Source organism: Notamacropus eugenii, chromosome 1 (genome assembly GCF_028372415.1).
Source record: "Notamacropus eugenii isolate mMacEug1 chromosome 1, mMacEug1.pri_v2, whole genome shotgun sequence".
Classification (NCBI taxonomy): Eukaryota; Metazoa; Chordata; class Mammalia; order Diprotodontia; family Macropodidae; genus Notamacropus; species Notamacropus eugenii.
This window is the reverse complement of record NC_092872.1, coordinates 461,457,239-461,473,947: the sequence shown is the minus strand read 5'-3', so window position 1 is coordinate 461,473,947 and position 16,709 is coordinate 461,457,239. Positions and strand designations below refer to the sequence as shown.

The window sequence follows — 16,709 nt, the reverse complement described above, 5'->3', positions numbered from 1 at the left end:
TCCTGCAGCCATCACTGAGGGCAACAATCACTGTGGTGAAGGGGCTCACCTTCCTTTCTAACACCAATGCTATCTTCTGTCACCAATCTTTGAGTAAGACTAAGAGCTCCAGGAGTGGCAGCACCTTCCAGAAAACCTATCCTGCTTTCAACCCAGCTGCCTTAAATCATACAACCATGAATGAGGACTGACAACTGCTTTTATGAGTGCTGACGCCACAGCTACTAAAGACCCAGAAAAGAAAGATTTTGCCACCAAAGTCTTTGGCACTGTCCACGGTTCAACCAGGAGATCATATGATTTCATCTGTGGAAATGATATTAAAGAAGAAACCTAATTACTATCTGCTTTGCCCCTACTCCTATTGAACCTTTCTATCTGACTTGCAGCTAAAATCTTCTAAATGTGTTGTTTTCACTTTAGAATATGATCTCCTTGAGAGAGCAGACTGTCTTACTTTCCAATTTGTATTCCCAGTGCTTAACATATGACTTTGTACATACTCAACACAAGCTTTTATTCATTCATTCATTCATTCATTCATTCATTCATTCATTCACTCTTGGTTCTCAGAGACTGGACAAACACACCTAAAGGTTATTTTGGAAGAGAAGTGTTAGCAAACATTCTTGGTTTCCAAAATAAAGGGAGTGGGAAAATTGCCTGGGCTCTATCTTTTCCATGTCCAGTGCTGACCATAAATATTCCCCTCTTGATTCTGTCTCTCTTTTCTCTCCACTCTTCCAGACTGACCAGTTCAAAACTCCTGATATGGTCAAATTCAGATGTTCCCCAGCTCAAAACTCCATTTCTGCCAGGGCTAGGAAAATGCTTTCTCTCTCTGGGACTAAAAACCCAGGTTACTGGTTAGGGTTTCAGACTTGTACCATGCCTTCAGGGAAGTCTGTCCAATTCTGTCCAAATATTTGGTTATATACATATAGAATATTTATTCTACATAATAAGTACAAGGTAGTTTAAGGAAGTAGAGTACTAGCCATGGTGGGGAGGGGAAGGGAGAATCAGGAACGACTTCATGTAGGAAAGTAATGCTTACACTGGGTTTTGATGGAAGTAAGGGATTCTATCAGGCAGAGATGAAGAGGAAGAGCCTTCTAGACATGGGAGATGGTGCAAAGGCACTGGCACATGGAATGCTATGTGGCAGGGTCAGCAAGAGAGCCAGTTAGGCTGGACTAAAGAGTGTGGGAAGGAGAGTAATGTATAATAAGGCTGGAAAGGTGGCAGTCAGGTAGTACAGCACTATAAAAACTAAAAATAGAATTTTTATATTCTCCTAGAGGCAATAGGGAACCAGTGGGGTTTTAGTGAGCAGAGAAGTACCATGATAAGGATTTTGCTTAAGGAAAATAATTTTGTTATCTATTTGGATGATGAAATGGAGTGGGGACACATTTGAGCCAAGCCAACCAATAAAGGGGCCGCCGTAAGCGTCCAGGTGGAGGTAAGGTTAGTAAATAGACTGGTGCCCGGTGTGAAGGCCTGGATCCACTGCAGTTTATTGGGCAGTGTGAGGTGACATGGTCAGACCTGTGCTTGGAGAAAATCATTCTGAGTTGTTGGAATAGATGAATTTATTTTTGATTAGCACGAATAAACAAACTGTCTACTATCTCTATGGTACATCCCACTAGCACAAAAAAAGCTGACCTACACCCCATCTTCCAGATATGGAAACTGAAGCACACAGCAATTCGTGGAAGGTCACACGGCGTATTAGTAGACGTTGGGGTTTGAACCCTAAATTCTACGCTCGGCCCGCAGGCGGCCCTTCATCTCCAAGCCCAGCCTTCCCGCTCCTTTCTCTTTTTGATATAGGGGCGGGGTCCTAGCGAAACTGTCAACTACTTCTCTCTTCTGATTGGTTGACTCAGCCCTTGTTACCACGAAGCCCCGCCCCCACAGGGGGCCTGTCCGTCAGGCAAGGGGAGGGGTGTGGTGTTTGTCACGCCGGCGCCTCGCGGCCTTCTGTCCCCGAGTCCCGCCCATTGCTGCCGTACGCAGGCGCGGCGCTCCCTCTACACCGCCCCCCCCCACCCCAATCCAGACACAGAGACCCACACACGAGGACTTGCGAGGGCGCACAGGCGGGCTCGGCTGCGTGTCTGGCGGTCAGGTGGAGGGGCTGGAGGAGCGAGGAGAGGGGTCCCGGGAGGAGCGAGGAGGCCGGGGATGGGTCTGGCCCTTCTACCCGCAGCGTGAAGGCTCCCCCCACCCCCACGCCCCTCCCCCTCCGGAGCTCCGCCCCCTTCCCTCCGAACCCCCGAGGGCGGCTCGAGCCCCGAGCTCGCTCGGTCAGTCTGAGTCAGGCAGTCAGTCAGGACGCGCGGGGCGGGGCTGAGGCCGAGGCCGGGCCGGGCTGCTGAGGAGGGAGGGGAGGAGCTGCCGCCTCCTCGGCCGAGGGAAAGGAGCATGTCTGCAACTAGAGCCAAGAAAGTGAAGATGGCCACCAAATCCTGCCCGGAATGTGATCAACAGGTGAGCGCCCCTCGCCGGCTCTCCGGGCGGGGCTGGGGGCCGCGGTCAGGCCGGGCCGGAGGGGGCTCGAGCGGCGCCGGCCAGCGGCGGAGCGCGTGCCGGGGCCGGGGGGTGGGTGGGGAGGGGGGGCGCGAGGCGGGGCGCGGGCGGCCGGAGGCGGGGCGCGGGCGGCGGTTGGCCAGCGGCCGTTGGGGCTGGGGAAGGGGCCGGGTGACCGATCGGGTGGCTGGGGAGGGGGCGGCCGCCCCGGCACCGTGACCTGCGGGGCTGGGACAGGCTGGAGAGGTGGTCTCTGGCACTGCCCGCGCTCGCCTCGGGGTGCCTCGGGGCGCCCCGATTTCCTTAGAGTAGCTTGAGCGAGACCCCGGCGGAGGGGGGTGCTGCTGGGGCGGAAGAGGAGTCGGGGTCGCCGAAGTAGCTTGTGGCCCCGGCGGGGGACAGCTTGGCCTGGCAGCCCCCCACGTTAGGGACCTTCCCCTTCCATCCTGGGGACTGTCCCCGTCTCCATCTGGGGAGGTCTGCTATGAGTAGGCAGGACTCGTGTGATCTGTGGACTGGCTTTTCTCCCACCCGGTTCATAGGTTCGTCCGCCTTTTCCCCTGCCCCTCTCTTTTTTGGGGGGCATTCAGCAAACGACCTACGACCTAGATTTATTCAGCACCTACTAAGCCCAGCTCACAAAGCCTGGGTTTGGAAAAGAAAGAAAAATTAGCTCAGTTCAGCAGGGAATGTGTTAACCTAGAGGATGATCCCTGCCTGCAGAATGGGTTAGAATGGGCAGGAGAGGGCAGGGAATGAGGTGTGCACGTAGATAAATAGAATAGAGATGAAACAGGATGAAGTGGAATTCTATTAAATAAGCATGTATTCTTTAGATCATTTAGATGTCATCTAATCCTACTTCCTTCTGTAGGGACTGAAGGACTTGCCCAAGATAACACAGGGTGCACGGCTGGAATTCAGACCTGTGTTCTCGGACTCCAGATCGTGTTGTTTCTAAGCTGCTTCAGAAGGAGACATGTAAAATGGAGAGAATGCTCTTCATCCCACTCTGGGAGAAGTCACCCTGTCAATAGTCACTGCTGTGGAGTTTAGGCAGGATAGCCCCTTCAGTGTGTAACTGCTAGTCCTGAGGACCTTGCCTTTCTGACTGTTTGGGGTCTGAAGGGCACTTTGTCTACTTTGCTTTAAAAAAAAAAATGACTGTAAGCTGGCAGGTTGGTCCCTTTCCATGCATATGGTTTCTAAATGAACAGTTAACGCACCCTGTCCTCTATATTAGAATAAATGCCAAATATCTGTAACTTTAATCTAGGCCCCCAGCAGCAATTGTGCACTCTTGCCACATTGGGTTGCTGTGTTCAGTTTTAAAATATGCCAGGGGTTGGCTCAAATATCTTGCCCCAGTGTGACCTGGGTGGTCACTCTGATCTGACATCAAAAGGCACCAGTTAATGGGCTTTCACTGAGCTGCAGTGAATTTTGAAATCTTTGTTCTCTAAATTGAATGAATGATGTTACATCCCTAATTTTTGAATGGGAATTCCTTTATATCTTGCTACTAGGCTTAACCACTCGAGTTTTAATGTTTCTTAGGTGTAAAAAACATTCTCATTTAAGGTGTTAAAATCATAAATGAATCACTTTTATATGACTCTTTTACTGAATGATAAAATGCACTTGTATCACTGTGGAATATTTTCAAAATGACTCCCTCTTTTGTCCTCTTTTTTTCTTCCTTTTTGCCCCAGTAATTTTCTTGCAGCTATTTTCTGGAATGATCTTAGAGACTTAAAAGCTAAGAACAGTACATTACATACTTCTAAGGAGAAATCTTGTGGGCTGACAGTGATTCTGTAATGTTTTCTTTAAAGATCTATAATGGGCAGTTGGTGGAAATGAGGACCAGAGAAAGGTTTGTGCAGTTCTGGTATTTGTCAGCCATATCAGAATGGAGATCATCTAGCAACATACAAATGATTTAGTCGTTTTTACATTCACGCTTTCCAGAGCAAAGAATTTCCGTTTCTACTATTTTTTTTAATGGACCAAACGGGAGGGGGAATATTAATAAAATTCTGACTCATATTTTGGCATGCTTTATTGCCTTTGCAAAAAAGTTATTTCCATATTAAATCGTTTCCATTTGTTCCGGTTAATTGTGTAGAAGTTTAAGATTCGTGTGGTATGCATTATGTGTTCCCGCATATGTAGGGCAAGTCTTTGCAAATTCTGACATGTTTTATTTGGCATAAAGCAGTGTTTTAGGGAAAAGTAGCATACCTGTTTTTAATATCCTGACTGGAGAAAGCAATAGAGAATTTCTAAGGGGCACTTGGCCTGAGTCCCTATAAGTAATCAAAATAGTGTTGTTAGGATTTCTTATGACAAATCACAGAAATGCTGTTGCTGTTTCAAAATGGTATACTAACTGAATTTGTTGTGGTCTTTCATGTAAAAGGGGAAGACCAAATCAGACCTGCCATTGTTGTTTAAAAGCTAGTGTATGTGTTAATTTACATGACGTATTTAGGGGCCAAGAACTAAGAAAAATAAGTCATTAAAATTTGTATTGGAGTATGTGGTACATGGTATCTTCTGGAAAGAAGATGCCAGGGAGGAAATAACTAAATTTTCTAGTATCTTCATGTAATCTTTTGCTTTGTAGTCATATGATTCCTTTATTTGAATATATGCTCTATGAGGACAGGAACTCTGCCTTACTAAATTGTGCTTTTCCTAGTGCTTAATAAATGTTTTTAAGTGAGGGAATAATTCTGATTTGAAATATTCTTATTTTACTGTGCTTTCTAGAGCAGATAAACTATAAAAAGCTAAAGCATTTTCTGTTCTAAATATGTTAAAATAGTGTGGAGTGATTTTGTGATTACCCTGAGTTGTATCACAGACTACAGTATATGTCTTTTTTGTTTCTATTACATTTAACTAAAAATCCTTAATCTGAAACTGTCTTGTTTAACTATATTATACACATGTGTGGTTTCTGTAAATTCAGGAATGCATACTATTAACTGCACAACAAAAATATCTAAAGTACAAAGGCTGAGCAAACAGAGAACCACAAGTTTTCATTTTCTTTGTAACATCATCTTTGCTAACGTTTACTGAAAATGCAAAACAGACAAATTTAAACTTGTAACATTTAAACCCATAATGCTTTTCATCCTGAAAGTGTTTCCCGTCCATTAACCACATAGTCTGCTGAGCCAATTTTGTGTGTTCAAGATTCTTGTCAGCTCTCCGGTATCTTTACTTGTGTATATTTCTGTTTTTCCTTTAGACTTTTATAGAGCAGCTTTTTTCCATTTCAGTGATGTTCCGTTTGACATATAGCAAACATTAAATCTCTTCCATGGAAAAGAAGTTAGGACTCTTAGGGCAGAATTTAAATGAATCACTCAGTAATGTGGTTATTTTATAGCCTTGACTTTTTAATCAAGGAAAGAAAATAAGACCAACATTTTTTCCTTGTAAAATTTATTTACCAGCTGTACTTTGGAAACTGAAACAAAATAAGTAGACTGTAAGGAATTGGTGAAGCCATACTCATACCAAAAAAAAAAAGTAATATTTTGGGGAGTTTTATTTCTTAAAATCCTGATAATGTGCTAGAGTACGTCATTATTAGCATCAACATTTAAAATTTAAGGATTTTGTTTATAGGAAGTTATACAATCTCTTTTTATAATTAACTATATAATAGCAAATGAATATTATCTGACTCGCCTGGCAATATATGGTAGGTTATTTTATCAAAGGCCTATTGCAGGTCATTCTGTTGCTTAAGAAAAAAACAGTATTTTCCCAAAAACTTGGTTAAGAAAAACTTTAGAATGTAGCAGCTCTGAAATAGAATGTTATTTGATCAACAAATACATAATTTTGTTGATAAACATATAGGTAGTTTAGTAATCAAAATTTGAAGGAAAAACAGGCCAACATGTATATACATTCTGAACCTCAAAGACAAATTGGGGCTTTCTCTTCTACTGCAGTAGTTAGTAGTGTTATTGAATATGGGTTTGTCTGGTTTCCTTATGTACAAGAACAAGCCCTATTTAGAATTTATATGAGATAGATCAGTGCAGTAAAAGGCTTGCTGACTGGGAAAGGATCAACTCTCAGAACACTCCTCTTTTTTTTTTTTTAAAGCTTCTGGGAGGTCATTTTTTTAAAGTTTAATACCTGAGTTCATTATTGAAGTACTGAAGTCACTTAATCCAGCTTCATTACTGAGGAACCAAATTTCATATTGAATAACTGATTATTGAACTTTTGAGAGCTAGAATTAAATTATTTTAGAGTTCAGTTGTTGAAATAATTTTTCTTAAATAAAAACCAAAAATAACCTTGTTTGGTAGTCTTAAGCAAAGTTAAAAAAAAAAAAACAACTGCCAGAATTGTAATTAGCTTAATTAGACCAAGTGTTTACATTAGATTGTAAACCATTCTGTAAATACATGAACAAAAAGCAGTAATATAACTAAGCCTATCAAAGGCAGAACAGCAGGAGAATGGGTTTCTTTACAATGTGAATTGCAGTTTTCTAGCTATAATCATTTTGTTGGTAGTACTGTAGTTTGTTTAGATTAATTTCTTTTAAATGGTACTGGTTTTTGGTGAAAAGGCCATGTTTAGTTGTCAGGGCTAGTGTAGCAGAAAGATCTTAGTGGAAAGATAATGGAAAAAGAAAATTCCCTGAGTGTTTCTCCTTTAGTGATTTTTAGATGTGAGGAAAGTCATGTTTTAAAATTTAAAAATGTGTTTCCATTTTTTTCAGGTTCCTGTTGCATGTAAATCATGCCCCTGTGGTTATATATTTATTAGTAGAAAGCTCTTAAATGCAAAACACTCAGAGAAATCACCATCTTCTGCAGGTAACCCAGGTTCTTTCCTATTTATTTTCAGTGTGGTGAAAGAAATTATAAATGACTTTTTATGAATTTACCTAGATTAAGCCTCTGGTAAAATTACTGTAAATTTAGAAATCAATTAAAGTGTTTCTTTTACGAAGATTACTCTCTATGAGATCTGTATGTGACTTTTTTTTTTTTTTTAGTTTTTTAAATGTTAACTCCTACAGTGCTGGTAAAATGTCTCCTAGAAATGTTTGGTTTTTTACCCTAAATTCTCATTTGAAAATTAATGAATGTGGAAGAAAAATTTCTAGTTTTTGATAGCTGATAAGCAGTTTTAAAGTACTAATTAGTAATTCATTTAAACGCCATACTCTGTATATATGCAAGGGATAAACACATCAGACCACCTTTCATTTTGAAGGAGTATAGCAGGGAAAGGTGGAGGGAATAGGACTTTTTATGAATATAAACATCCTTAATCTCTACATATAGTTGTGTTCAGTAGTTTTCTTAAAAGATATTATATGTGATTGTGGAGAGGCTGATATTTGAAGAAGTCCTATGGTATGTTGTGAAATAATCTTGTATGTTAGGCTCACCTAAAGTGAGGTATGTCTGAAGCACCTTTGAAGCATGGTGGTGCTGTACAACTCCAAAGGGCAAATTATCCCCAAAATATTTTACTTGGGAAGGTTCATCTATCTTGAATTACTTTTATTTTAAATTTTGTTTCAGAAAATGATTTTTCCCATTAATCACAACTGGCAGTAAAATTATTCAGTATCATATTCTTTTGCTCTGGTAGGACCCCTTACTTCCTTTCATTGTGATGATAAATAGACTTTGTCATCTTAGACTGATGGAAATTACCATGCTATATAACATAACTGAATTCAGTGCTTTGCACTGCATCATAGGTTTTAAGAGAAGAAATCAGTGAAGGCTGAAATAGAGGAGGCTTTATTGAGGAGGTAGAAATTGAGCTAGACCTCATAGGCTGGGTCCTGATGTAAATAGGAGAAAAGATGAACCATATTAACAAAGGCACTAAGGAGGTAATGAATATAAACTGTTTAGGGCATAGATAATTGGAGTGGAAAGTGAGTGTTGTGGAGCCATGGAAAATAAAGCTGGCAAGGTAGGATGATAGGACTAGATTATGGAAAGCCTGAAAAGCTAAGCAGAGGAGTTCAGATGTGATGTAGTGGACAGGGAGGGGCCATAATTGGCTTTTGAACCAGAATTGAAAAGAATTGACCTATTTAGAATGAAAGGTGAGTGTTAGTAGAGTGGTAGGAAATTAAAGTTGGTTAGGTAGGAGGGAACCAAATGATGGAGGGCTTTAAAAGCTAGACAGAAGAGTTTTTAGACTTAAAGTGTTGTAGTAAATCGGTTCCTGTGTAGGAGTGTGTCATGAAATAAGTGGTACTTTACGTAAGAAGATTATGTTATCATTGGTATAGCTTAGATTAGAAGAGATAGCAACTAGGAGGTTGTTGAAATAATCCAAGTATAAGGCTTAGACTAAGTAATAGAGAAAGGTAAATCCAAAGTTTCGAAGAAAGAATTAATAGGACCATTATAATAGGGAATAAAGAGAGCAAAGAGGCACAGATTTACATGGTTTCTGAATTGGGAAGGCCAGTGCTGGACAAATTGTGGTACTACTGACAAAATGGCGTAGCTTATAAAGGAGCTAGTTTTGTTAAGGGCAAAGAGATGTTGAGTTAAAGATGCGAGTAACATTTATGGAGAGATCTGTGGGTATTTGGAAACATAAGACTGAGAGATTAGGAGGCTATTTTTTAATTTGGGAATCAAATTATAATTTACTATGGGAGCAGTTGAGTTCCTTGGGAGGAGTAAGTGTAGACAGTGTAAAGAATAGTGAAAAAAGGAGATAGGGAAGAACTGGTCACAGAAGTAGAACCAGAAAAATATAGTGTCGTAGGAGTCATAGGAGGCTTGCTCTTTCTACAGTCACAATATCTCTCATATCCAGTCTCTCATCTCTTATACAGCTACCACCTTACTTCAGGCCTTTTCCACCAATAATCTAAATTAATTGCAACAGCCTCTTAATTGGTTTCTCAGCCTCAAGCCTTTCACCACTTTAGTCCCTTTTATGTACCATTGTAACAGTAATTTTCCTTAAGCGCATATCCAACCAAGTGACTTGCCTACCCAACCACCATTAATGGCTTTGTATCGCCTCCTTTATTTTGCTTTTGAAGCCTTAGGTAACCTGGCCTCCACCATCTCCTTCATTCATTCAGTTATCCAGCTAGATTTGCCTTCTTTCTCCAGTCTGTGTGTGCCTTTGCTCCTCTAACTTTATATTTATGCTTTGCATATTTTTATATATACTTATCTCCCCTTTTATCATGTAAATTCATTGAGAATAGTTATTCTGTGTACATGTATCTCCAGCATTGAGCACAATGCCTGATGAGTATTAGGTGCTTAATAAATATTTGTTGATTGAAAAAAGTATCAAGAAAGAATTTATGAACAGTGTTAAATGTTTATTGTCTGAATAAATCCATCTGTGAATGATAATCAGGATTTGAGAGTAAATTTTAAAAATGAATGGCTTAAATTTCTGAAGGGACCCTGTTGATTAGATGAGCTATAAAATGCCATTTTTTAAAAATAGGCCATGCAAACTATTTTACAGTAAGTCAAAATTTAAATTTGACTGTTTAATTATAAGTATACTTTCTATTAGAGTTGAAAAATGAAACTAACATCTTCAGTTAAATTTAATTGATTTTGAGTTATGTGAGGCTCAGGTATTTAAAATACATTGCCTATAAGTTGGGAGGAAGTTGGGAGATGGAAGAAAAACTAGAGATATGGAATTTGACAATGTAAACATTAACAAAATCCAGTCTCACAGGGTAGAGCTGTTCTCTCATAAATGTTAATTCATTTTATGTGTGGTTTTGCCTACTGCCTTCCCTCTCTCTCCTTCCTCTTTGGGGAGAGGAAGAGATGAAAAGAAATAATTGAAGCTGCCTTGAGAGTTTCTAAACCTTTTGGGTAGTTGTGTGATAAATGGAACCAAATTTTCTATCTTTCTTTTTATGTATTGATAGAAGAATTAATTCCAATGAGAGCTAAGTGAATTTTTCTTTAGGCATTTCCTGCTTATTTAGTTCTCTTTTTCTATAATAGAAAATTATCTTTTCTCTTTTATGGCATTTCTTCTCTAAAAGTTTATTTTACAGTGATCAATTTAAATTATTTATTAGAAAATGGGATTATTAGAATGTGTAGACCATTTCTGTTTCCTAGAACAAAGAATGATAAATGCTTTTTGGTTTTAATACTTGAACTGTATTACATACATATTACATACACTGTAATGGCAATCTTATCAGAGACTCAGTGATCTACAGAATGCTGAAACAATATGATTTAACTCAGTTTATACTAACTACCTCAAAGTAATTTTTATTTTCTCTTTTGAAATTAGGATAAAAGCAGCCCCTGGAAAAATGTACACTGTACCTGCGTACATTTTAAATGAAAGTATAAATTTGTAACATTTTCATTTTCAGTATTAATGATAGTGATAAAATATCATCTGTTATTTCAGTGACAACTGGCAGGGAAAAGTAACTTCTTGTTTTTGTAAAAATGTTTGGTCAAGGACTAAAATGAATAATGCCTAACTAGTATTGAGAAACATGATCATTCACTGTTCATTATAGTTAAGATTAACCTTGCTTCTGAATCAGAATCAGGTATTTATATTTTGACTTAGACCTGAAGGTGGGGAGAAAAAGGGAAGTAGGAATGGTTCTCTGTACCTCCTGTCCACCTCTACTATTTTGGGTTTGGGGAGAAGGTAGAAAATTTTTGCCTTCTCATAGGGAAATTAAAATTAAGCTGAGAAAGAAAAAATTTATCTCCTTGAAAGATTCCTTCTATCTTAAGCAATGGTCAGGATCTAGAGTAAAATGAATTTTTTCTTAACAGGCAAACTGTACCTGTACTTGTATACTTAGAATCTTTTGAAATACCCTAATGCAGTATATACATTGCCATGTAGAAATTGGAATATTAGGAAAGAGGAATGAGATCTAAGGCAAAAATTTATGATAGCCCTCAAATTTGTGACTTTTATTCATCCATACAGAAAATAAGCATGATGCCAAGAGAAGACGAACCGAGAGGGTTAGGAGGGAGAAGATTAATTCTACAGTAAATAAAGATTTAGAAAACAGAAAGAGGTCTCGAAGTAGCAGCCAATCAGATCATATCAGACGAGGAAGAGGAAGGCCTAAAAGTGCATCTGCCAAAAAACATGAGGAAGAAAGAGGTATGTCCAAATCTACTATTGTTGGAGTACAGTTTTTTCGTAAGTATTATTTTAACTAGATCATGAAACAGTAAGACCTCCGGTATTAATCACGTAAATTTAAGAAGATAGTCTGTCATAGATGCTTAATTTTTCATAATAGACTACAAGTATGGCTTGTCTTGTAGATTCCATGTTCCCATAATCACCATATAGCTTATAAAATCAATAGAAGTTACTTTCCTTGCTAAAAGTTGTTCACCTGACATATCTGATTTTATTGACTTTCAAGTACAAGGAAAAGTTGATGTATGAAAAGTGCTAAATGTCCTCTTTGAAATGTTTGGATTATTTTTTGCATGTAGCTTAACAAAATAAACCCTAAGTAGGAGACCTTTTTTTCCTTAATTTTTATTGACATATTTTTTGTTTTTGCATGTCTATTTATTTCTCCATATATTTCCCTCCAAGAGAGCCATTTTACAACAATCAAAAAAAACCCAAAACCAAATCTAATTCATCAAAAGAAAGCACACTTCAACCAAATAAGACTTTGTTTTGAGTTCCAGGCCCATAGTTCCCCACCCCTTGCCAAGAACTTTTTTTTTTTTTAAAGAGCTGACCTGAGTTTTCTGCTTGGTTGTTTAGAAGAACTGTTATCCTGTGGGATTAAAAAAAAAAAATTGCTATTGAGTATGTTTTTCAGAATGAGGCTTTGAACTTCTAAGTGTTTAGATTTTCATGATAACTAAATTAGAGGTACCTATTGAAAAGTAAAATGTTTTCTGCTTAATCAGAAGCTAGTTTTTACATGTAAAGAAACAGCCTGATAATAGTTTTTCCTTAACTTTGTTTTAAAAATTCACTTATTTAATAAATATTTTCATTGAATCCCTGTTTTTTGTAAGTCATTGTGTTAGATGCCTTGGTAGATAGGAGAAATAAGATATGGTGCCTCTTTTCCTGGAAAAGTGTAATTATACATACCATAACATGAAAGTATGATTATAGGTTCTGTAAACCAACAATGAAATAAAATGGATATTTGATTCTTTAAAATTAATTTTTAAAATGTTTTGGCAACAATAATCATTTGGCAAGATGAAGCTATACCTTCATTAGCATAGATTTTAAATTTCTTACTATTGTAAGGAGTAGTATACTCTACTGCTTTAGGTATTTAGTGTATACAGTGAAGTCTTTGTGTTCATGAATGTTTATTTGGTGATATATCTTCCCAGTGTTGATTAAATAGTGCTAGTTTTAACAGTGAAGCATTTATCATATTTGGCCATATTTTTAGGAGCCTTTGCTTAGGTATTTGCATATTCCTTGGGTAATTTTATTGGTGTTTCTTTTGCTTCTCGATCCTCTTAGTTGAGTAAAACACTGAAGCTGAATGTGCTTCTTGTCTAATGGAATGACTGGGAGAAAAGGCTGTTAAGGTTAGGAAATGTGAAAAAGGGTAGAGAAATTGCTGAAAAAGAAGAGGGAAATACTGTTTGATGCAGAAAGTAAAATGTCTCCTTTGGATATAGTAAAAAGGCATTGTGGCCCAAAGAACAGACAGAGACTAGAAGAGCATCTGAGAGTAATTCTGAGGAGGGGAAAGAACCAAGATAATAATTTTTATGTCAGTGAAGGAAATATCTGCATAGTATTAGGATCTTTGATGTCTCCAATCTCTAATGTTTTCTTGATGTGCTAATTTTAAAAAAAAGGAGCAAATATTTATTTGGAAAGATTTTGAGGATATTTTCAGTTTTCTGAATAGAAGCACTTTTTGAAGAAAAACTTCTATTTTTGAAATGAATTAAAAGCTTTTTGTATTTGTGTATTTAGATAAAAAAAGGCAAGCAAGGGAATAAAACTTTTTATTTGTGTGTATATAATTGGAGACTTCTAATGAGAATTGGTGCTTTCTAAATCTAGTATATGTTGGAAAGGTCAACTTGTGAAAATGTGTGCTATTTTTGAATATTATAGTTGAGATTTCACCAATTGTTTAATGATATTACTGACTAGTCAGTTAAGTTACTTTCGGTTTTAGCCTATAGTCCTGAACTTCCTATGTATAAACATTAATACTTGAAACATTTTGAAGTAAGCCCTAACTGGAAAACAGATAATGACAGTTTCCTTTTAAAAAAGTTTTAGGGTAGTTCATTTTAACATGTATGAGTTGAATGAAGCCTAAAGGTTTATTTGAAAAATAGAAATATTTCTAAAATGCCTTTCATGTTGACTCCATTTTTAAAAGGATGGTTAAAGAAACTTTTTAGACTTAGCTTAAATTTATTATTACAGTGTTTAGGGACCTGGATTCCCATAATGGCTAACCTAATTGGATTCTACATTTTGATTTGTTGTGTGGTTTTAATACTTTAGTTCTATAAATCTGAAGTTCTGACAGATTCATAATCAATATAATTTTAATACAACGTTTACTTACTGCATTGGAAAAACCAAAGGACCCTCCTCCTGGCATCTAGTTAGTATAGTGGACAGAGTGTTGGACCTGGAGTCAAGAAAACCAGAGTTCAAATTTAGCCATACATACTTATTAGTTATGTGACCCTGGACAAGTAATTTAACCTTTCGGCCTCAGTTTTTTTCATCTGTAAAATGGGGATAATAATCGCGTCTACCTCAGAGGATTGTTGTGAGGATAAATTGAGATAACATCTGTCAAGCACTTTTCAAACCTTAGGGCTATATAAGTGCTAGCTATTGTTGTTATATTATTATTGTAGTTCTGTTTCAGAATTGCTTAAGCAAAAGCAATATATCCTATTACCCATTCAAAAAAATCTTGAAATTCCTTTGAAGCACAGGATTTAGAGATGTGGATAGTGGTGTTTGGGGTAATTAGCTTTATTATTCAAGCTAACATTTATGTAAGCTCTTTAAAGTTTGCCAAGTGTTGTGTATATATATTATCTTACTGACATTAAACTAGACTGGCATACCTTATTTTATAATTTAAATTTAATTTTCAATTGTTGTAATCTGACAACAAAGCAAACTTGTGAAGCTATCCTTGCTTGTCAGTGGTGGCCATCCATCATTTTGGGGAGATGAAATCCATCTTAATTTAAATCCTTGGAGTTCATAATAATTTGGGGAGAGAAATATTTTAATTTTGATAGAGAATGTGTTATAGTTTTAGTGAATATATGTTCATTGTCCTTTGACGTTAAGGAGCCTAAATTTTAAGTTTTCACATATCTTCAAAGCTGATTCCAGAAAATTACTAAACATTTTAATTATTCATTATTATATAATGATTCTTTAATTCAAACTTTAGTTCTAGAACATAACATTAATAACATACAGGATTTTACATCTACTTAATTAGTACTTTAAGGGGCTATCTGATTTTTAATTATTGAATTTAGCACTAAACATAATGATGTTTTAATTTTTTCTTTTAACAGAGAGACAGGAAAAAGAAGTTGACATCTATGCTAACCTTTCTGATGAAAAGGCTTTCGTATTTTCAGTCGCCTTGGCAGAAATAAATAGAAAAATTATCAATCAAAGACTTATTCTTTAATAGTTGTCTGCAGAACTGCTGGAACTTTCTTCAGAACTACATCAACAAATTCTCAAATTCTTAAGGACTCTCAGGAGTAATCTGCCTGCATCTACAAGGGTCATTGATTCTTTCCGCCCATCCCCCCTACCCTTTTATCCTTCACATCACTTAGCCTGTGCAACACTTTTGGAGCAGAGTTGTAGACTTGGACTTTTCTGTGTCTCTCTTGTTTACCAAGAAACAGTGTCAGTGTTTCATGTCTGGAATATGTGACTACATTTGGTCTTTTGAAAATATATGCTGGATGAATGCAAAGGGGGAGAGAAATGGGGGAAGAGCAGGGAAATAAAATGCTTGAAAGCATTTAGATTTGCCACCAGAAAAGAAATATTTTAAATACTTTCAGAGAGAGTGATTTTGCTTTTTAAAATATATTTCAGATTTTTCAGCTCTTAACAGTTTACATATGTACAGTTCATCTAACCTTTAATAAACTGGTAATTGTTATTTTATTGAACTGAGTATTAAGAGAATATATAATGCAATTTTTCTCTTAAATTAAGGTTTGTTCTTGGCCTTTTATTTTTATGGTTGAAGGTCTAGGGTCTAGTTTGTATCCTGGTGATACTTCTAGACAGCTAGTTGAGAAGTTGGGTGATACTTGAAGATAAATATTAAGGATATGTCATACAATTCAGAAATACCACCATGTCCTCTTGAGTATGATTTCTTTCTTGGTTGAACAAAAGTTTTGTGGTTTTTTTTCTGCTCTCAAGTTGGTGCCTGTTAACCCTAAATATAAATTATATTTATTATAGGCAAAATGTTTCAAGGTTATTCATTTTTAAGCACTAATGTTCTGTCTGGGTGGATTAGCATCCAGTATCCTCAAAATGATTAAAATGTAACAATATCATTCTCTGGAAATAATAATTCTTAAGGTAAAACTAAGAACATAGTTTTTATTAATAATATTGGTCAGCCCTTTGTTCTAGTGAAGATTGTTGTATGTATTTTCTTTTCTTATGTTTTTGCGATGTGTGAAATGTTAAATTGTTATAGCTTATCTATTTTGCACTAAATGCTATTAAACTCTTTATTCATAAACTTAATGATTTAACATATTCGGTCCTCAACTCTTTCTTTAATAGAATCCAAATTAATGTGCTTTATATTAAGGTCAGTGAATAAAATTAGGAGACTGATTATATCTACTCCCAACCACTTTAGTGCCTTTTCTGTTTCATTTCAGCAGTAGTATATTGTGTGTTATTGATGGGAGGGGAAGGTATCCTAAAAAAACAATCTACTTAATTTTTCTGTGATTGTAGTAACCAGTAGAGGAAGTATAGATTAGATGGCTTCCAAAGTGATGTTAATGCATGATTCTTAAAACAGCTAAAAAAAAACCTACTAGAAGTCATTTTAAGGTCTTCATTATAAAGTGATATATAGCAGTTAAGGTAACTAAGAAAAAGTTTGCCAG

The 16,709-nt window shown here is 37.0% G+C and overlaps 1 protein-coding gene across 3 annotated transcripts; it reads left to right on the top strand.

Moving 5' to 3' along the window:
* Positions 1–1,582: 1,582 nt before the first annotated feature.
* On the top strand, positions 1,583–16,347 carry C1H16orf87 (chromosome 1 C16orf87 homolog). Of its 3 annotated transcripts, none has more exons than XM_072632131.1 (5): positions 1,583–2,499; positions 3,413–3,716; positions 7,301–7,397; positions 11,524–11,706; positions 15,123–16,347. In XM_072632131.1, exons 2-5 carry the CDS (start codon positions 3,699–3,701, stop codon positions 15,239–15,241), a joined length of 417 nt encoding a protein of 138 aa, XP_072488232.1. In that variant the 5' UTR covers positions 1,583–2,499; positions 3,413–3,698; the 3' UTR covers positions 15,242–16,347. The 3 variants fall into 3 exon arrangements, with proteins under 3 accessions (XP_072488232.1, XP_072488231.1, XP_072488229.1); XM_072632128.1 differs by lacking the exon at positions 1,583–2,499 and adding an exon at positions 2,711–3,080 and having other exon boundaries at positions 3,413–3,519; XM_072632130.1 differs by lacking the exon at positions 3,413–3,716.
* The last annotated feature ends 362 nt before the right edge of the window (positions 16,348–16,709 follow it).